General features: G+C 45.2%; 1 protein-coding gene across 4 annotated transcripts in view; it reads left to right on the top strand.

Moving 5' to 3' along the window:
* The window catches only part of ppp4r3b (protein phosphatase 4, regulatory subunit 3B), a 70879-nt gene extending 50423 nt beyond the window's left edge, over positions 1–20456 (top strand). For 2 of the 4 annotated variants that reach the window (XM_085981399.1, XM_085981402.1), the window contains 3 exons: positions 10129–10316; positions 13358–13563; positions 16314–16749. In XM_085981399.1, coding sequence (XP_085837525.1) covers positions 10129–10316; positions 13358–13563; positions 16314–16652 — 733 coding nt within the window. In that variant the 3' untranslated portion in view covers positions 16653–16749. Of the gene's footprint in view, positions 1–10128; positions 10317–13357; positions 13564–16313; positions 16750–17072 lie in introns of those variants that run through there. The other 2 variants (XM_085981401.1, XM_085981400.1) reach the window with 2 other exon arrangements.
* The last annotated feature ends 1803 nt before the right edge of the window (positions 20457–22259 follow it).

The raw sequence follows: 22259 nt of genomic DNA, 5'->3' as shown, positions 1-22259 counted from the left end.
CTTAGACTTTAAGGCTAAGAGGACGGCCTTCCATACCGTCGCGTTCTCTCTTTCCACCTGGCCGTTCCCTCGGGGGTTGCAGCTGGTGGTCCTACTTGCTGCAATACCTCTCGCTAGTAGGAACTGACGGAGTTCCTCGCTCATGAAGGAGGAGCCCCGGTCACTATGTATATAGTTCGGGAACCCGAACTATATAGTTCGGGAACGCCGAACAAGGCGAAGAGGTCGTTCAGGCACTTGATGACCGTGGTACTGGTCATGTCTGGGCAGGGGAAGGCAAAAGGGAAACGGGAGTACTCATCAACGATGTTGAGGAAGTACACATTGCGGTCAGATGACGGTAGAGGCCCCTTAAAGTCGATGCTCAGGCGCTCGAAGGGGCGGGTGGCCTTGATCAGGCTTGCTCTGTCCGGCCTATAGAAGTGCGGTTTGCACTCGGCGCAGGTCTGGCAGTTCCTGGTCATGGTCCTGACCTCCTCGATGGAGTAGGTCAGGTTGCGGGCCTTAATGAAATGGTAAAGTCTGGTGACCCCGGGGTGGCAGAGGTCGTTGTGGAGGGTCTGAAGTCTATCAATATGCGCGCTGGAGCATGTAATTCGTGAAAGAGCATCAGGGGGTTCGTTCAGCTTACCTGGCCGGTACAAGATATCATAATCGTAGGTGGATAGCTCGATTCTCCACCTCAAGATCTTGTCATTCTTGATTTTGCCCCTCAGCTTGTTATTAAACATGAAAGCAACCGAACGTTGGTCGGTGAGGAGGGTAAATCGTTTGCCTGCCAGGTAATGCCTCCAGCGCCGTACCGCCTCCACAATTGCCTGGGCTTCCTTCTCGACCGACGAGTGTCGGATCTCGGGGCCCTGTAGGGTCCTTGAGAAGAAGGCCACCGGCCTCCCCTCCTGGTTAAGGGTAGCGGCTAGGGCGAAGTCGGATGCATCGCTCTCCACTTGGAAGGGGATGGACTCATCCACTGCGTGCATTGTGGCCTTGGCTATGTCTCCCTTGATGAGGGAGAAGGCCGCGCACGCTTCCTCCGTGAGGGGGAAGGATGTGGACTTCATGAGGGGTCTGGCTTTGTCCGCATAATTGGGCACCCATTGGGCATAGTAGGCGAAGAGCCCCAGGGTTCTCTTAAGTGCCTTAGGGCAGTGGGGGAGGGGTAGCTCCATGAGGGGGCGCATTCTTTCGGGGTCGGGGCCGATGAGTCCGTTCTCTACTACACAGCCAAGGATGGCAAGGCGCGAGGTGTTAAACACACATTTCTCCTTATTGTAGGTGAGGTTCAGCCGTTGGGCCGTACGGAGGAATTTCTCCAGATTCACGTCATGGTCCTGCCGGTCGCGGCCGCAGATGGTGACGTTATCTAGATAGGGGAATGTGGCCTGCAGTCCGTTCTGGTCAACCATCCGGTCCATCTCCCTTTGGAAGACCGAGACCCCGTTGGTGACACCGAAGGGGACCCTAAGGAAGTGGTATAGGCGCCCATTCGCCTCGAAGGCGGTGTACTGGCGGTCCTCGGGGTGGATAGGGAGTTGGTGGTAGGCCGACTTAAGGTCGATGGTCGAGAATACGCGGTATTGTGCAATCTGATTGACCATGTCAGATATGCGGGGAAGGGGGTATGCGTCCAGCTGGGTGTATCTGTTTATGGTCTGGCTGTAGTCGATGACCAGGCGATTTTTATCGCCGGTCTTAACGACCACGACCTGGGCACGCCAGGGGCTGTTGCTCCCCTCGATAATGCCCTCTTTCAGGAGGCGCCGCACCTCAGAGCTAATGAAGGCTCTGTCCCCAGCGCTGTACCGCCTGCTCTTTGTAGCGACGGGTTTGCAGTCGGGGGTGAGGTTAGCGAACAGGGAAGGTGGCGGCACCTTGAGGGTGGATAGGCTGCAGGTGTTACGCGGTGGGCGGTTTAACATTCGCTGGTTGTCGACTGTGAGTGGGGGGAGGGGTCCACCGTATGCTAGGGTTACACTTTGGAGGTGGGATTGGAAGTCCAGCCCTAGTAGGACGGCAGCGCAAAGCTGGGGGAGGACGAGGAGTTTAAAATTTTTATACTCCGTACCCTTAACCGACAAGGTCACAACACAGTAGCCGCTAATGTCCGTGGCGTGAGACCTCGATGCCATCGAGATTCGGTTGCGCGTTGGCAGGACAGGGAGGGAGTAGTGGCTCACCGTGTCTGGGTGGATGAAGCTCTCCGTGCTTCCGCTGTCGAACAGGCAGGTCGTGGCGTGGCCGTTTACTTTGATGTCCATCATCGACTTGGACAGGTGGTGTGGGCGGGCTTGATCCAGAGTGACGGAGGCTAGTATGTAGGTAAGCGAGTCGTTGTCGTCTGCGGTCGTCGGGTCCGGGGGCCCGGTGGCAGTCGGGCGTGTTGGGTAAAATGGCGTCTCCCACGAGGTAGGACAAAATGGCGGAGAAGATGGCTGCACCCATAACTCACATGAGGCACTATTGGGGTCGGTTGCCTTGATCAAAGATGGCCGCCCCATGACTCACGTGTGGGGATGCTGGCCTCAGTTGCCTTGAAAGAAGATGGCCGCCCCCACAGTTCGCATGAGGCACTGCTGGCCTCTGAAGATCCGCTCCTGCAGGCCTTAGAGAAGTGGCCTTTCTTCCTGCAGGTTGAGCAGGTAGAGTTCCTGGCTGGGCAGCGCGACCTCGGGTGCTTCTCCTGACCGCAAAAGAAGCAGCCGGCGGCCCGATCGCGGGTGCCCGATGTCGGAGCCGGTGGCGGTCCCGGTCGGGTCCGGGACGCCGACGCTGAGGTAGGTCCCGGGGGCGGCGCTGCGAAGGGTATTGCGGCAGGGGTCAGGCCCGAGTCCCAGGGCCGCGAGCAGTACCTGGAAAACGCCTCCTGGTCCTGATGGGCCACCTCTAGGGAGAGCGCGAGGGCTTCAGCTTTGTCCAGGTCGAGGTCTTTAGCTTCAAGCAGTCTTTGCCGTGAGTAGTCGGACCGTAGGCCTTTCACAAAGGCATCGCGGATATTATCTTCCGTATTTTCAACAGCCGTCACCGTTTTAAAGTCACAGTTCCTGCCGAGTGCTCTTAGCGCCCGTAAAAATTCAGCTACAGACTCTCCTGGCTGTTGCGGGCGGGATCTTAGGAGGTGCCTGGTGTACATGTAATTTACCGGGCTCCGGTACTGCTGTTTCAGTAGGTTGATAGCGGCCTCGTATGTAGTCGTGTCCTGGATGAGTGCGTATACTCTCGGGCTCGCTTGGGCGTTCAGAACTCTTAGTTTGGATCTCTGAGGGACGCCGGATTCTTCCAGGTAGGATTCGAAGCAGTCCAGCCAGTGTTTGAAGTTGAGGGCTGAGTTTGCTGCCTGTGGGTTTAGATCCAGGTACGGTGGTTTGAGGGCTTGCAGCCAAGCCGGCTGGTGTGGCTGGCGTAGCCCGGTGTCTGAAAGCTGCTGTGGCTGTGCTTCTGGGAGGGCTTCTGGCTGGCCAGTAGTAGACATCTTTAAAATTTAGTCAATAAAATTGATATACCTATCAATTCGTCCAATAAAAAGCGACGAGTTAGGAACGTAACTAAAGGTTTTTATTGACTAAATAACAGAGCCCACCCTCGTGGGTGATCGGGTCCAACAAGGAGGAATACCAGCCAGTCGACTACCTTTATACCTGGGCAGGTAGGTGGAGCCATGGGCGGAGTCGGAGGTGGTCAGCCCAGGTATAACAGCGCGACAAGAGGCGACCTCGTATAGTGATACAACAGTGAGAACAGTGATAACAATACAACAGTGATAACTATAGTGTAAACGATAGTGAACGATAAAAGTGGTTTACCACATATAAATTATATGAAAGTATATATTTATACACTCAGGGATATATCTGTTTATACACTGTATGGATAGATCTGTATTTTTGTGAACAAACATGAATGTTTTCCGATGCTTTGGCAACATAAGATGTAACTTGTCATGCCAATAAAGCGATTTGAATTAAATTGAATTGAGAGAGAGAGACTGGGGGGGAGACGAGAGAGAGAGAGACTGGGGGGGGAGGCGAGAGAGAGAGACTGGGGGGGGGAGGCGAGAGAGAGAGACTGGGGGGTAGGCGAGAGAGAGAGACTGGGGGAGGCGAGAGAGAGAGAGACTGGGGGGAGGAGAGAGAGAGAGAGAGACTGGGGGAGGGGAGAGAGAGAGAGACTGGGGGGAGGAGAGAGAGACTGGGGAGGAGAGACACAAACACAATACAGAAACACACTCAGAACCAAAAAAGAGCAGTATATTAAGAATACACTCAGCTCCATTGAGGAATCCATTGATTCCAATTGTTTCTGGGACAACTGGAATACATTACACAAAAAACAACATGACGAATTGGCCATTCAAAATGGAGACACATGGGAAAACCACTTTGAAAAATTATACCAGAAAAACACACCAAGGCCAGAGCAACACCAAATATGCAAAAAACTGGAAAAGCTCGAAATGGCCATAAAAGATAACCAAAACCCGCTAGACTCCATAATAACAGAAAAAGAACTTTTTGAAAAACTCAAGGACCTGCGACCAGGAAAAGCTTGCGGTGCAGACGGCAGACTAAGCGAGATGATTAAACACACAGACGATAAAATGAAACTGGCTATCCTAAAACTCTTCAACTTGATTCTGAGTGTCGGTTACTTCCCTGATATCTGGAACAAAGGACTCATAATGCCCATATACAAAAGTGGGGACAAAGTCGACCCAAATAACTATCGAGGCATCTGTGTAAACAGTAACCTGGGGAAGGTATTCTGTAGTATCATAAACAAAAGACTTATAAACTTCCTTGAGGAGCACAATGTCTTGAGTAAAAGCCAAATTGGATTCCTACCAAAGTATAGAACATCAGATCATATCCTCACCCTACAGACCCTAATTGACAAACACGTTCATCAAAACAAAAGCAAAATCTACGCATGCTTTATAGATTTCCAGAAGGCTTTCGATTCCATCTGGCACGACGGTTTATTCCTGAAACTTATCGAAAGGCGGGGTAGGGGGGAAAACATATGATGTAATTAAATCAATGTATACAAACAACAAATGTGCAGTTAAAATTGGAGACAAACAAACAAAATACTTCCCACAGGGGCGGGGGGTGACGCAGGGCTCGCCCATCTCACCGACACTCTTTAATTATTTACATAAATGAATTGGCAAAACTACTTGAACAATCTACAGCACCCGACCTCACCCTATATGAATCCAAGGTTAAATTCCTCCTCTATGCAGATGACCTGGTTCTGCTGTCACCAACTAAGGAGGGTCTACAGCAGAACCTGGATCTGCTGGAGTCGTTCTGCCAGAGCTGGGCCCTGACAATAAATCCCCAAAAAACCAAAGTCCTTGTGTTCCAGCAAAGATCCAGACATCAGGGACCCAAAATAAATTTCACACTAGGAACAACCAAAATTGAACAAACCACTAACTACACATACTTGGGCTTAAAAATCAGTTCTACGGGAAATTTTCATCTGGCTGTGAATGAACTGAAAGAGAAAGCAAGAAGGGCTTTCTATGCCATTAAAAAATCAATCCAAATAGAAATCCCAATTAGCATTTGGCTCAAAATTTTCAAATCAGTAATTGAACCAATTGCACTCTATGGCAGTGAGGTGTGGGGACTGCTAACACAACAAGAATTTGCAAAATGGGACAAACACCCAATTGAGATCCTACATGCAGAATTCTGTAAAAGTATCCTCCGGACTCAAAGGAAAACCGTAAACAATGCATGCAGGGCAGAACTAGGCCAATATCCATTAATAATCACTATCCAAAAAAGAGCCACCAAATTTTGGAAACACCTAGAAATGAGCAACCCCCAATGCTATCATTACGAAGCCCTGAAATGCCAAGAGAGGACCATAAAGAAGAATACCCTCAGTCAACTAGTCCTGGGACTCTGAAGTAACTACTAACACTACTAACAATAACCAGCCCCAAGACAGTGACAGCGTAACACAAAGAATTCGACCCAACACAATCGTCGCTAAGCAAAAGGAAAAATATCTGTCATATTGGGCAGAAACAACAAAAACCCAAAGCAAACTCAATTGCTACTTGGCCCTAAACAGACAATACAACATGGCTGATTACCTGACCAGGGTAAAGGATAGCAAACTGAGAAAAACCTTGACAATGTACAGACTTAGTGAACATAGCCTGGCGATCGAAAAAGGTAGACACAGGCAGACCCGGCTACCAAGAGGGGACAGGATATGCTCTCACTGCAGTCAGGGAGTGGTGGAGACAGAGATGCCCTTCCTCACAGCTTGTAGAAAATATCAGGGCATAAGGGAGAATTTCTACCCAAAATTCACAAAAATATGCCCGGAATTCAGAAATTTGAATGACTACCAAAAACTCCCATACCTACTAGGGGAAGAGAGAAATTGTGTAACCTTAGCGGCACACTATGTTACAGCTTGCCATAAACAGAGGGACAACCACTAAATATAAGAAAAGAGTATATACAAATTATATGAATGTATATTTATACACTCAGGGATATATCTGTTTATACACTGTATGGGTAGATCTGTATTTTTGTGTGCAACCATGAATGTTTTTCGATGCTTTGGCAACATTAGATGTACCTTGTCATCATCATGCCAATAAAGCGATTTGAATTGAATTGAGAGAGAGAGACTGGGGGGAGGAGTGAGAGAGAGACTGGGGGGAGGAGTGAGAGAGAGACTGGGGGGAGGAGTGAGAGAGAGACTGGGGGGAGGAGTGAGAGAGAGACTGGGGGGAGGAGTGAGAGAGAGACTGGGGGGAGGAGTGAGAGAGAGACTGGGGGGAGGAGTGAGAGAGAGACTGGGGGGAGGAGTGAGAGAGAGACTGGGGGGAGGAGTGAGAGAGAGACTGGGGGGAGGAGTGAGAGAGAGACTGGGGGGAGGAGTGAGAGAGAGACTGGGGGGAGGAGTGAGAGAGAGACTGGGGGGAGGAGTGAGAGAGAGACTGGGGGGAGGAGTGAGAGAGAGACTGGGGGGAGGAGTGAGAGAGAGACTGGGGGGAGGAGTGAGAGAGAGACTGGGGGGAGGAGTGAGAGAGAGACTGGGGGGAGGAGTGAGAGAGAGACTGGGGGGAGGAGTGAGAGAGAGACTGGGGGGAGGAGTGAGAGAGAGACTGGGGGGAGGAGTGAGAGAGAGACTGGGGGGAGGAGTGAGAGAGAGACTGGGGGGAGGAGTGAGAGAGAGACTGGGGGGAGGAGTGAGAGAGAGACTGGGGGGAGGAGTGAGAGAGAGACTGGGGGGAGGAGTGAGAGAGAGACTGGGGGGAGGAGTGAGAGAGAGACTGGGGGAGGAGTGAGAGACTGGGGGGAGGAGTGAGAGAGAGACTGGGGGGAGGAGTGAGAGAGAGACTGGGAGGAGTGAGAGAGAGACTGGGGGGAGGAGTGAGAGAGAGAGACTGGGGGGAAGAGAGAGAGAGCGACTGGGGGAAGAGAGAGAGAGCGACTGGGGAAGAGAGAGAGAGCGACTGGGGGGAAGAGAGAGAGAGCGACTGGGGGGAAGAGAGAGAGAGCGACTGGGGGGAAGAGAGAGAGAGCGACTGGGGGGAAGAGAGAGAGAGCGACTGGGGGGAAGAGAGAGAGAGAGCGACTGGGGGGAAGAGAGAGAGAGCGCGACTGGGGGGAAGAGAGAGAGCGACTGGGGGGGAAGAGAGAGCGAGCGACTGGGGGGGAAGAGAGAGCGAGCGACTGGGGGGAAGAGGGGGGCGAAGGGAGGGCGGGCCCCCACCCCCCCCCCGAGGGTCGCGGCCCCCCCCCCCCCCCCGAGGTGAAGACCGCCGATTGCGCGCGCAGCAGGAGCTGAGATGCGGCGTCTCTCTCTGGCTCAGCCGGCGGGCCCGGTTGCCAGGGTAACCGTGACGCTGACCAAGCCCCGCCCCCCGGCCGAGCCAGAGAGAGACGCCGCGTCTCAGCTGCTCCTGCTGCGCGCCCCCCCAACCGAGGGTCGCGGGCCCCCCCCCCCCCCCCCCCCCCCGAGGTGAAGACCGCCGATTGCGGCTGTGCGAGACGGCCGGCGGGGCTGGTTGCCAGGGTAACCGTCGACACTCGGCAATCCCCGCCCCCCGGCCGAGCCAGAGAGAGACGCCGCGTCTCAGCTCCTGCTGCGCGCGCACCCTAGCGGCGCTGGGATGAGGCTCGGCCCTCCAGCCTTCGAGTGGGGCCGGGAGGTGCCTAGCTCGGGCGTGGGGGCGGAGGAGACGCCGAGGCTTCTAGGCCTACCTGGAAAAACGGGGAAAGGTAGGAAAATTAATGAGATTAGATAAGTTAATTACTTTCTAAATCATTTTTTTTTAAAACAATGTGTTTTAAAAGCAACGTTTTTTTTTAAGACGCAGAAAGCGGGAAAAAGAAAGGAAAAGTTTGGAATCAAGATGGCGGCGACTCACCTCGGTTCAGAACGATAAGGCCCGGCCCCACACGCACCGATTGGCCCGGCGGCACACGCCAGCAACCTGGCGTACGATTGGTCGAGCTCGAGGTCACTCTGTCGCTAATGAGATGCTAATGAGCGGAACGTTGAAGGTTTTTGGGATACCGCGGGCGCAATTTTAGCCCAGCCGAAACGTAAATATGCTTAAAACCGTCTCGGAAGCGTAAGCTTTCTTTGGCGGTAACGCGCGCGTAGGTACGCCCTGTAACTTTCGAGCGCATAGCCCGACAGACGCACAGGCGATGACAGACAGAATGACAGACAGACAGATGTACCGATTTATATATATAGATGTAAGTACAGGTTGGTTCCATAAGCAAGCAACGTGTGGTACAGTGACTTACCTGAAGTTTTTACTATTACACTGATACGGAGGGCAGTGGGTCATGGCACAAACTGTGGAATACCAATCCAAAAAAAAAATAGCAATCAGCATGCAAATCAATTATATTTATCTGATGATGCAAACAGTTCAAAGTTGCATCTATTCCCTAACTGAAAATCTTCTTTCTTGGAGAGTGAAAATATTTTCATGAATAAATGCAGGTCCTGGCTGAGATGAAACTTTATATTCCCTTTTACATTTGCATTTGCTTAATTTCGTTTGTGGCAGAACAGTGTTCATGTCAGCTCCCTGTGTTTACTGTTCTGCTGTCGGGAGCTGTTTTTAGCTGTAAATGCCAGATGCTGATCCACAGACACTGCTGTCCAGAAATTTGAATCAAACTATCAGCTCTGTAAGGGGACCTTCATCGTAAAGTAAACCCAGTAAGGAAGTTGGCAATATTTTTGCACTGCAAAATGTTACTGTAATGCAGTTTTCTGAAGGTGAAAAGTGCCGATTTGCATTTGTTTGAGTAATGCTGTTTTATTGGATATTGTTTTTAAAAACAAGAATCATTCAGAATGTTTTTAGAACTGATATCACTGATATCAATTTATTCAAAATTTCACACACCGATACTTGTTTTTGTGCACATTTTGTGATTTAAGAGAAATTGTGTAAAGTATTTAAACAAACTTGGCCGTGTTGATATTTTCTTCAGTGGGTATATATGCAGTCTCGTGTAGCACCATGCAAACCAGAAAGTTCCACATTTGATTCCTAGTCTGTATTGTTAACTGATTTCAGCAGAATCAGCTTTGGAATTGTTTCAATTGGCCTCTGTGTCAAACCAGCGAATTTCAGCTCCTAAATCTACTTACGAATTTAAGGTGCAAGGATCCATGTGTGTGGACATCAGGTGAGCCAAGGATCAGGCTTAGCTCTGATGCATCCTGCATAGAATAAATAGAATATCTGCCCATGTACACTATTTAGGTTCGCGCATTAAGTATGACGACTTGGACAATGTATCACAGGGCTGCAGCCACCCACAAAGCCAAGCCACAAGTAAGAATCGGCACCTTCTGGCAAAGGGAGCATGGGGTGGAGGGGCGGGGGGCAGTAGAGGAGAAGGAGAAAATGATAAGATTGTATGTGGAATAAAATTGGGGCTTGACAGTTTGCACAACTCCAGTTAATTGTTGATGTGATTGTAGATATGTCTGTCTATAAGCAAATATCTTAACTATCCTCAATTTGGAACTTGAAAAGAAATTCAACATTCCAGTTGATATTTTTGGGTTATGGTAGAAATTGCCAACTAATGGTTTTTATTGTGCTTTTCAATTAAGTGTACCATCCATATTGCGTAATAATCGGTACCGGAGAGATGCACGAGCCTTGGAGGAAGATGAAGAGATGTGGTTTAATGAGGATGAGGAGGAAGAAGAAGGAGAAGCTCTAGTACCACATGTTGAGAAATCCAAATCTGAGGATGACTATCCAGACAGTTATGGAAAATTTCTGGAGACTAAAAAGGGTACAGTAATAACTTTCAGCACTTCAGTGCATTTTAGTTATACTTACTTGAGTTTTAATACCTCCTGAATGCTTACAGTACCAAGAGAAAAGGGTGGTGGTGCACATGCTGATGCTCCCATGTGCACTTAAACTGCCTTACAGTTTCCAGATGGCTGGCCTTGCATGTTGTCAGTGAGCAATCTGTAGCTGGTGTACCAATATTGAATTGGAAGGTGATAAATGAGACCTCAATTTTCAACTAATACTGGTTTAATGTAAAATAGCTCTCCATTTTGCTGTGAATCTTTGCTTTCTGTCATCCTATCAACAAATCCATATATGCTCAACAGTATAAAACTGAGCAAACTACTTGTATACTTGATGATTTATTTGGATATTAAATGATTGGAGTGTCCTCGGCTTCCAAACTACGTCTTTTTAAAGTGATCTAAGAAACTGATTTTCTGCAGATTTCTTTGGAAATGTTAGTGTAATTGGAGACATTCATCTGTCGTTATAATATATTGTATATAATATGTATATACATATGTACGCAATATAGAACATTTTTAATATAAATTAAAATAATGTATTTTGAAATTTGGGGCATAGCCTTTTGAGAGTGATGCATTTAATTGTAATTTATGTATTTGCTCATAAGGCATTATAACCTGTGTTTAGTATTTCATCCCTTTAAAACTTTCATCTCAATGAATAACCATTAATGCATTTTTGATTAAATTGAAGTTATGGAAATATTACTTGTGCTCTGACTAAATGCAGGATCTCCATGGTAATTAATTGCACAGATTAAAAACACAATCTTTTGGGTTATTGGTTGTGAACCATTAGATTACAGCCTTGTTCAAACAAACAGAACTTGGAAAAACTACCTGTAAATGGTGTAAAGCTTCTATTTTTCTATCACTCCTGCCCTCCCCGGAAGAGTTTGCCATTTAAAACTTTGATTGTGCTTTTGTGTACTTTAGACATTCAGTTTACCTTTTTAATACAGGGAAAGTTTTATTTGTTCACATAACTTGGAAACCCAAGATTGAAGTTTTACTTAGTTGTTTTTTTTGGTAGACCAGTTATAATTCAATTCAATTTCAATTCAATTTTATTTGCCATATGTACTAGTACAATGGAATGCTTACTCCACGTAGGGACACGTCAGCTATTTTTACAGCGCCGTGTTCAGAAAGTCAATTCTTTGGCATGCAGTGGGAGCACGATGTCCCTCAGCCGCTCCGTCCTCCTCTTCACCGCGGCCTCCTCACTGTTGCCGGCTCGGCTCCACGTGTGGTGGCCTGCTTCTCCCGCTCACCCTCTGACCACCGTTCCCGGCTCTCCCCCCCCCCAACCTAGTCGGACTGCGAGTCGTCATGGCTGCTGCTCGATGCGCTGCGCTGCCTCCGCCCGACTCGCCGAACACATCCTCTGGTCGCCGCGGCCTCCAGCTCACCGTCGCGCGGCTCCACGGTCTGACGGCCCGGGCCTGCTTCTTCCGGTCCGGCCTCTGGCCGCCATGCTCGCTTGCAGGAGCGAGCGGCGAGAGCGGGCCGCCCGAAGCAGGGAGAGCGCGCTAGCGCCGGACCGTCTCGGTCGCCATCTTGACTCTGTTGTAGATTTTGCATTAATTCAGTGTGGTTTTTGCATTGCACTGATAACAGTATAAATAGTTTAAGGGTAGTCTGATGTGTTGATTCACACTGGTTATGTATAGGAAGCCTTGCAAGGCACCCTTTTAGAGGCACTTTCATGTCATATTTATGGAATCTTACAGCACAGAAGGAGGCCATTGTGCCCGGTCCAGCTCTTTGAAAGAGCTATCTACCTATTGAATCTGCTTCCACCAAACTTTCAGGCAATGCATTCCAGATCATAACTCGCTGTATAATTTTTTTTTTCTCCTCATCTCCCCTCTGGTCATTTTGCCAATTATCTTAAATCTGTATCATCTGGTTACCAACATACCTGCCAGTGTAAACAGTTTCTCCTTATTTACTCAATCAAAATCCCTCATAATTTTGGACATCTCTATTAAGTTTCCCCTTGACCCTCTCTGCTTTAAGGAGAAAATCTCAGCTTCTCTACTCTGTCCACATAAATGAAGTCCCTCATCCTTTGTATCATTCTGGGGAATCTCGGGCCTTGACATCCTTCCTAAAGCATGGTGCCCAGAATTGAACACAATACTCTAGTTGATATCTAACTAGTGACCTATAACGGTTTAGTGTAACTTCCTTACTTTTGTGCACTCTGCCTTGATTTATAAAGCCAATAAAATCCATAAACTTTATCAGCTTTATCAACTTGTCCTGCCACTCTTAAAGATTTGTGTATGTGAACACCCAGGTCTCACTATTCCTGCACCTACTTTAAAATTATATTGCCTCTTCTCATTCTTTCTTCCTCCCAAAATGCATCCCTTCACACTTCTGCATAAAATTTCATTTGCCAAGTCTGCTACTATCTTCCTCACTGTTTACTACATTTCCAAGTTTTGTGTCCTCTGCAAACTTTAAAAATTGCATCTCCTATACACAAGTCCAGGGCATTAATATACATCAAAAGGAGTAGTGGTCTTAATACCAATCCCTGGGGAACACCACTGTATACTTCTCTCCAGTCTGAAAAACAACCATTCGCCATTACTCTGCTTTCCATCTCTTAGCCAATTTTGTATCCACGTTGCCGCTGTCCCTTTAATCCCATGGGCTCCGATTTTGCGAACACATTGCTCAGCTTCATGCCAGCTACAATACAAAGTTGGTGTGAAGCAAGCTTATCAATATTTTTAAAAGCATCCCGTTTTACGTTCTTATGGTTGAAAATTCTTCTATCATTTTGCTGGCATAGGCTGCAAGTGAGTGTATGTGTTTAGGTGTACCTGTGCAGAATTCTTGCTTTTCCCAGAAAGTTGTGGAAGCAGGGCAGCATAACTTGGTAGTATGTCATTCTAAAGTAGGTGGAGTATTACTGCAATATAAGATTCTTGGTGAACTGATATAACAACATGAATTTGGTGTAGTGAGCCCATAAATGTTTCTTTCATAGCTAAAGAAAGTGAGGACAAGGAAAACCTTCCAAAGCGATCCTCAAGTCCCAGCTTCAAATTCACATTTTCACATACATGTGCATCTGGTGCGGCAAATGGAACAAATGGCACGAACAGTAAATCAACGGCAGCTCAGACCGCTCCAGCCAGTTCCACTAGTTCTTCCTCAAAGCATACCAGCCCATCTACTGCAGTGACAACAAAGGTTTGTATTATCTTCACTTATCTGTGACTTGAAGCAGATGTTTGAACAATCTATTGCAGTACCTTTTTTAAATCTTTTTATTTTTTAAGTATAATTTTGGAATCTGATGTCTACTTCTAGGCTTTGGTATTTGAGATCCTCCAATTTTACATTTAATAGGATGTAATGATTTGAGTTTTTAAAAACAAATTTAAACAGAAAAGTCATCAATAGACTACTTTTTGGATGGCACTGTTTTATTAAAAAAAAAAAAAAAAACCTGTCCGGACGAGCCATATTAATGAACTAGCAGGGGAGCCCTGCGTTGCAGGGCAATTTTGGGGCTGGTGGATGTGTGGGCTGGGAGCCTGGGACTGGACTTGGGCTGTCGGCAGTTGGAGAAGCCTAGGCCCGTTTTGCACTGTTTTTTAACCTAAACATTTCTAGCTTTTAATACCTTCAAAGATGAAAGTTAAAGTACTTATAAAACATTTTTGGTAAATCTTTTTTTTTTAAAAAGAAACTGACCTGGATTACCAAAGTTTTTAGGTGCCCTGGCTGCTGTATAATGGCTGACAGACCCCTGAGATGAAAACGATTAGTCCCGCCCACACACACACCGATTGGTCAACCATCAGGTGACTGAACTGTAGCATTGGTCAATCATGATGGCACAGGATTGGTCGACCTTGACGTCAGTCAATGCTAATGAGTGGAATTTTGAAGGTTTTTTGTATAATGTGCGAACAATTTTTGTCCGACCAAAAAGTAAATACGCCTACAAGAGTCCCCTAATGATGAGCTTTCTTTTGATATAACACATGTGTAGGTACGCTCTATAACTTTTGATTGTATAGCCAGACAGAGAGACATACTGTTTTATATATATATATAGATAGATGAAGTTGTGGGTTCAAGTAAATCTGAATGAGGTGTTAAAATTGTACCGTCATTTAACCTTGTTTTTAATATTTTTGAACTATTTCAAGCAAAAGTTTAGACCACTATGATGAAAAGTGTCCTGGGTGTTGCTGTAGATTTATGCCTTATAACTTAGATTGGATGTACAGGAAACTCTCGTTTAAACGGCACCTAAATATCCGGAATTCTCTATTAACCGGCAAAATTCTCGCTCCGAAAACAACACCTCAATAACCGGCAATGTTGCCGAGTCCGAGTCTCCCGCGGTGGCCGAGTTAGTCAGTTCTCCAAACTGCCGCTACTCGGCTTCTTGGCACTGTCGGGAGTCAGAACACCTCAAAACCCCTGTAACAGGAGTCTGACTCTCCCGCGCTGCCAGTAGTCTCTTCTGAGCCACCATTTTACAGGGGTACTGTGTGTCTCCCACGCTGCTGGGGGTCATTGCATTGCATTATGGAAATCTCAAAAGTTGATCCAAGCAAAAGGGAGAGAGTGTTAACTTTAAAACAGAAAATCGACATATGCCAACGACTAGAAAGGGGAGAGAAGCGTATCAACATTATGAATGAATTCAAAATCGGTTCGTCAACAATCTACGACATCAAATCGCAGGAGGATAAGCTGCTCAAGTTTTATTCAAGCTCGGAGACATCTAAGGGTGTAGAGAAACAGCCTAAGCTTGAAGAGCTGGATATCGTGCTTTGAATGGTTTTCTCTTAAGCGTTCAGAGGGTGTTCCGATTTCCGGACCCATGCTAATCGAAAAAGCGAAGGATTTCTACGCAAAGATGGAACTCGCTGACAAGTGTGCTTTCTCCAAGGGATGGCTAACGTGCTTCAAGGTACGGCACGGGATACGACGACTCGATGTTTCTGGGAAGAAGAAATCAGCTGATCACGACGCCGCAGAAGAATACTGCGATGATTTCAATCGGATTGTGCAGCAACATGATTTGTCGCCAGCACAGCTATACAATGTCGATGAAACTGGCTTATTTTGGAGGTTTTTGCCAGAATCGATGCATGCTGGGGTTAGTGAGGCTAATGCTTCAGGTTACAAGAAAAATAAAGATCGTGTAACCGTGCTAACATGTGCGAACGCTGCTGGATCACACCGGGTTAAACTTCTTGTCATTGGGAAGTATAAAAATCCCCGTGCATTTAAAAATGTGAGGCACTTACCTGTTGAGTACAAAGCTCAAAGAAATGCTTGGATGGATAAGGAAATCTTTTCGAATTGGTTCCATCATATTTTTGTTCCATCTGTGAGGGAACATTTCCGTAGAATAGGGAAATCTGAAGATAGCAAATGCATTTTATTGCTTGATAATTGTAGAGCCCATCCGCATGAATCCAAGTTGGTTTCGGGAAATATTTTCACCATTTATTTGCCACCAAATGTAACTTCTCTCATACAACCCATGGACCAGGGCGTTATCCAAAATCCCGTGTCATTACAAGAAAGACTTCCTACGTAAACTGATAAGCCAAGATGACTATATTCATGCATTTCAGAAGGAATACAATCTTAAAGATGCCATCTTTAATGCTGCATGTTCCTGGAACTTGGTGAAAGGTCACACTTTGAGGCGAGCCTGGCGCAAATTGTGGCCTTCTGTAATGTTTGCTGAAGGTTCTTCTTCAGAGGAGGAATTTCATGGGTTCAATGTTCGTCCCAAGAGGAGTACAGTAATGGAAATGGCTGGCATGGTGAAAAATGTAGGCCCAGCAAACCCTCTACGTCACCTCAGTGAAAGTGATATTGAGCAGTGGGTTGATGCAGATAGAGAAGTTGCTGTTGTGCATTTGCTAAGTGATGATGAAATAATGGAGAATGTTTTGAATCCAAAGAAAGAAAAGGAAAGTGAGATGGAAAGTGAAGAGGATGAGATTTCTGAAGAGAAGACGATTTCTTGGGCTAAAGCTGCAGAAGATTTTGCTTCATTCCTCAAATTTGCTGAAAGGCAGCCTTGCTATTCTGCCCAAGAAGTTAGGCATCTCCGTATTCTGCATTCCACCTTTCTACAAAAAAGGCAAGAGTCCACTAAGCAAGCAGACATCCGGGACATGTTTAGGAAAGCTTCCAAAAGAGTTGAAGCAGTGGAAGTGCCTGAAGAATCTGTTGAAGTGCATGATCCTGATGACCCAGCTGGCATGGATATTCCTGATGAACCAGCTGACTTGGAATAAGTGTACAGTCAACCACAGTACTTTATACTGTACTGTACAGTCGTTTATAAGTTTTGTTTTGCTGTTAAGTAATTAAAGAGTTATGGATTACCCTTAACTGGCAGTACTGTACTTAATCAAGCATCTTCCACCATCCATTTAACACAACATTCTGTAGGTGAGTACCCAATTACTGTATACTGCACATTTCTTGATTTTTAAAAATTTTCTTCGTTAAAAATAGCCTCGGTAGATAACCCTCTCCGTCATCCGGAAATTTTGATAAACCGGCAACACGCCGGTCCCGTCGGTGCCGGATAAAAGAGTTTCCTGTAAATGATTTACTTCGGATTATATGCTGGCCAGTAATGCTCTAATATTGTATTTTCAGTAGGAACGCTACATGCTCATATAAATGGTTTTTTTTCTGAATTACTTCAGGGAGGTCTAGTGGGTCTTGTAGATTATCCTGATGATGAGGAAGAAGAGGAGGAAGAAGAAGCATCACCAAGGAAACGACCTCGGTTAGGCTCATAATTGACACACAGGAAGGCTTACTTTGGGGTCTGATACAATGGTGCAACTGTTCCATAAGCTAAGGGTCTGAATCAGGAATGGCTCCTTCACTGTGAATACAGAAGATGCAACACAAGGAGTAGCAAACAGTGTGCCAATGTTTCAACTAGAGGGCTTGAGTTCTGTATGGCAGCAACATGCCACTGAGGAACTGGATCTCTCTGGAACAAACTTGGAAAGGAAAACCGGCCAATCAGGCTGGCAGGACTAGCAGTTAGTAATTGGGAGCCTGATTGACAGTTTCCCGAATGGGGAAGAGATTCAGATTTGGGGCGGGTTAGGGAAAGCTTGAGCAAGGGAGCAGGAGCTGCACAAAAATTATGTTTTGGAGTTCTTTGCCAGGAAACCAAAACTGGGATAGGCATACAGAGTATCAGTTGGAAACCCTTGCAGTCTGAAATGAATTAGGTGCTGTCCCATGTGTTTATCCTCATCCTTGTTTTGTTTTGTTTGCCTCCAATTCCAAGTTTTAAATGGGGGGGAAGGAAACCTGCCAAATATATTTCTAAGCAGAAGAATCTCAAACTACTACTGGGACCATAATGATGAGATTGCCATCATGTTCACTGGATTTTTGGGCATCCACTGGGCCTGTTTAGCATTTTCTAATCAAAATGGTGAATGGTTGGAAAAGCACAGAAGAATATGCACCTCAGTCAGATACTGTACTACAGACAGACTGTTTCACAAGCCTGTGTGTAAAAGCTGGTGCTGGTGACTGCTGCAAGAGTGATTCGTGAGCAAAACTGTTCCTTTTACCTCATCTGCAGGTTGTACATTGTGGCAGTTCTGCCTTATGATGTCCCCAGGCCAAACATGCCACTTAACAAAAGATAAAATTTTATCCCAATCTGATTTTTATGTATATTTTTGGGTATTGTATTACAGGTTAACATTTCATTATAACTGGTAGATAACTGAGTTACTTTTAGGGAACACTAATTTTAACAGCTAACTGACCGTAACGCTGCGGAGCTTAACTGAAAGCTGCAACAAAACATGAATCTTAACTAGTCTGCCTTTGCCCTGCCAGTCACAGTTGTCTCCGTGCAGAAGTAATTAAGATTCAAGTTGAAGGCTGAAGTTCAGTTCCAGATGCTTTTATTGCACAGTATGGTGTTCCAGATCATTTTTAATACAGTGGTTAACGCAGGTTGTTAAACCAGCTGTAGCCAAATCAGCCAACTGGCAATCTGAGATAAGCCCGAGTGTGTTACAAACTGAAATCAAAACTTTTTTAAGCTTTTTTTTTTGGAGGTCATCTGCGTCCCTTGGTATTTTGGAGGTTTTGTAGCTCAACTTAAACATTCTTTGGAAAAAGTGGGCCGTCTGTCATGTAGATATGAAGTATAGTTTTTCCATAAAACAGAAGTTTATTTTGTATGGATGAATAACCGCCACTGTAACTGTTATTTTACACTGTTTGTATACATGTGTTGATATTAATGAGGCAATGTAAGATTCAGGAATTAAAATGTGACCCTGTAATTCCATAAACATAATGCTGTTGTGTCTATTTTCTGGTAAAGGTAATTAACTTTTTTAATGGTGCTGAATTGTAAACTGAGAATCAATTAATTGATCCATTGGACTGTTTTTGTTTTAGAACTTTAGTTTTATTTATAGGATTACGCACAATGTTTTAAAAATAAACCAAAGCAGCAACTAAATGTGTTCATGCTAATCAAAATTAATTTTCAATTTTGTCATTTGGCTACCTTATTTGGATGACTGTCTTATGAAGTGGTTTAGTGTAGAAGTGTGTGATTAACATGTATTTAGATCTTCCTTCCATACTGCTGTCATTCAGCATATTTTAACTTTAGAAGATATACCTTCAGACATGATCCCTTTCACAAATAAACGTTTCACTTTTAAACTATGCAGAACTGCATGAACGTTCCTCCCTCCAAAATCGGGTTTTACATGCACTATACCAAATGTTCATGCATTGTAACAGGAGCTCGAATCTACACCGTACCTTCATCCTAGCAAACAAGTATACTTTTATAATTAGTTAATTTTGAAATGAAAGTAACTTTTCTGATCAACTGTTGCTATATTTGAGATTTAAATACCATGGGGAGTTTTTTAATCTGTTTACCAGCAAAACAAAATTTCTGAGGGCGCTTGCTTTTAATTTTATTTCAAGCAATGCTTTGATAAGCCAAGAACTTCAATTATTTTCAGTAAACTCAGCTTTTTTTATATTCAAAATTACATAAAGAAAATGTAACTTGTTTGTTAATGTGTATCCTATATTTAGCCTTTGAATCATTCAGAACTCTATTGGCATCAGTTGAATTTGTCCAGTGACGGGCAACATCTTTCAGTTTTTAGACATTGTAGAATGTTTGAGGTATCATTTAGATATTGCACTTTAACCCCATATTAATATATATATATATATATCCGAATTGAAATAATCCTCAAACGCCTGTTTCATTTTTCTTTTCTCAACACATGCTACAGGTTCTCAACTAGTGGATACACCCGCTGTGAGCAACAGTTTAATGGAGTCACTCGTCAAATCAACCTTTACACTGTAAACCTGGCATTAGAAATGTCTTCACTTAAGCTGCTTGATTATAATTAGCCCATAAAACTAAATGCATTTATGACTTTTGTCATGTAGCAAATACTGTAGCTCAAGATAATGGGGCAAGTTGAAGGAAGAAAAATCCTGATTACCATTTTCTTTTCTATTGACATATTTCTCACTCATAGCATTTTACACTTTGGATCGCGGCTACACTTTGGATCGCGGCTAAAGGCACTGCTATTGCCATCACATTCCAATCACTTTTTACACTGATTTTTCATAATCACTGCACTTTATTGGAGGGATTTTGTGAGCATTGCTTACTTTTGTACTTTGTCCTGTTAAAAATAAACCAAAAGATATTGAAGTCTGAGCAGTGGTTTGAAATTTTAGTTCTGCTTTTGTTTCAGATTTCATAAAATATTGTGCATAATCCAGTTAACCTCCGAGTGTTAGCCCAAATACCTGTAATTGTGTTGGGATATTGTATTATAGTGCTATCTTTTTAGGATTACCTGTTTAATATTCCTAGTTAAATGATTTTATTGCTCTTGCTGTCACAGTGCCAATCTAACAATTATAGGGATTTTTTATTAAATTAAGAATAATTTAATTGAAACTTTTGTTTAATAAAAAAACATATTTCGCTGTACTACTTGAAACCAGTTTTTAATGAGGAATTGAGAGTAAATTGTTTCATAAGCACGCCTGAAAGACTCATTACTTCAGCAAAAAAAGTTATGAAAATGTCAGTTAATTAAGTTGCATTACATTTCAAATGTTTGAAAATGCATCATCTGCAGAAGGCATTAATTAAATATGTAGGAAGCTTTCATTCTTTTGGGATTTAAGATTATAGGGATAAGTATACCCAACAATTTCTAAGTACGTTAATGGTCTTACTGACATCAGTCTTCTTGGTCGTCCAGAAGTATGACATTTATAGAATGCAACAGATCAGGGTTATTTGATATATTGGGAGTTTTTGCTTAATCAGTTTGGGGAGTGAGGAGAGATTTCAGACTTCCCTGATGGATATTTATTCTAGTTATTCACATTCCTCAGGAAATTAAGTCAGTCTTTTCAAATTGTACATTGTTGACAGGAGCAACATTGATTAGCATATGCAACTAGGAAAATGTGGGGAAATTGTGTTTCGAGGGTGTAACTAGCAGGGAACCAGTGGATGTAGTATATTTGGATTTTCAGAAGATATTCGATAAGGTGCCACACAAGTTGTTGCATAAGATTAGGACTCATGGGTTAACGGGCAGAAAACAGAGAGTAGGAATAAATGGGTCACTTTTGGGATGACCGTGTGTAACTAGTTGAGTGCTGATCAATGCTTGGACCTCCGCTATTTACAACCTGTATGAATGACTTTGATGAGGGAACCAAGTGTAATGTATCCAAGTTTGCTGGTGATGCAAAGCTAGGAGAGAAAGTAAGACACAGAGGGTGAGAAATTAATGTCCTTACCACCACCTGGTAGCGCCAACGATGCGTGAAAAAATGGCAGCCGCCGCTCTTGCGCCAGCTGGAGGCGGTCTTCTTGGCAGACGCCATATTGGTCACCCCCTTTGTGTTGCCGGTAACTGGCAGCGCCCTGAAAAAAGAAATGGCAGCGTGGTGACATTTGTCAGCGTACAACGCCGACTTAATGTCACCTATGCAAACTTCGACCCCAGCGAGCAAGTCAGTGTTTGGTCCTAAGCATACCATGTTAATCTGGCGTGCAAGCAGGCTGACTGGCGATAGCTGCAGCTGTTAAAGGGACACGCACATCAATCGGGTAAGTTTGAATGGAAGGGTTTGGACTGGGTTTTTATTTATTGAAGTGGTGGCTTGCTGCAATAGATGTGAAAAGTTTTTTTTTAGGTGTTTTGGGAGTGCTACTGGACGCTTGCAAGGACTCGGATGGTAAGTGAACACCTTTGAGAAGACAACACGCTGCGAATACTCAGCAGGTCACGCAACCTCCGTGGAGTTCACGTCTCCGGTCGACATGCTGCCTGACAAATTGAGTGCAGCATTTTATGCTGTCATTTCACATTTACAGCGTCTGCTTAGAAGGAAGAGGAAGACGCAGAAGAGGAGGAAGCCGAAGAGGAGCAATCGGATGGAAGAATGCATCTGAGACGGCCCCTTTGTGCCTGGCATATCCGGGATGGAATCATTCGCCTGCGGTCCCACTGGCTGGGCAGGCTGCATTTCTTGGGTGTGTGAAATGAGGAAGACACAAGGGTGGAGTTGTGCTGAAGGGAGGGCAGGAAGCGTAGAGGTGCATGCCAGAAGGAGGATAATGTACAAGGATACCCGCAACTTGTATCCTTTCATCCCCGCTGCTGGCCAAGGGCTCAGCCATGCCCCTGCCAAGAATGGCCTGCACTGTCTCCTGCAAGGGGGTGAGGTGATGCTAGGAATGGGAGATGTGCCTAGTCATTGGTGTAGATTGTTGGCAGGTGAGTGATTGGGGATCCTGCATTGAGCAGTGTGTGAGGCTAGTGGTT

The sequence above is a fragment of the Somniosus microcephalus genome, chromosome 3 (genome assembly GCF_052327205.1).
Source record: "Somniosus microcephalus isolate GS21.2 chromosome 3, FLI_Smic_1.0, whole genome shotgun sequence".
NCBI classification, from domain to species: Eukaryota; Metazoa; Chordata; class Chondrichthyes; order Squaliformes; family Somniosidae; genus Somniosus; species Somniosus microcephalus.
This window is presented reverse-complemented; position numbering and strand designations above follow the sequence as displayed.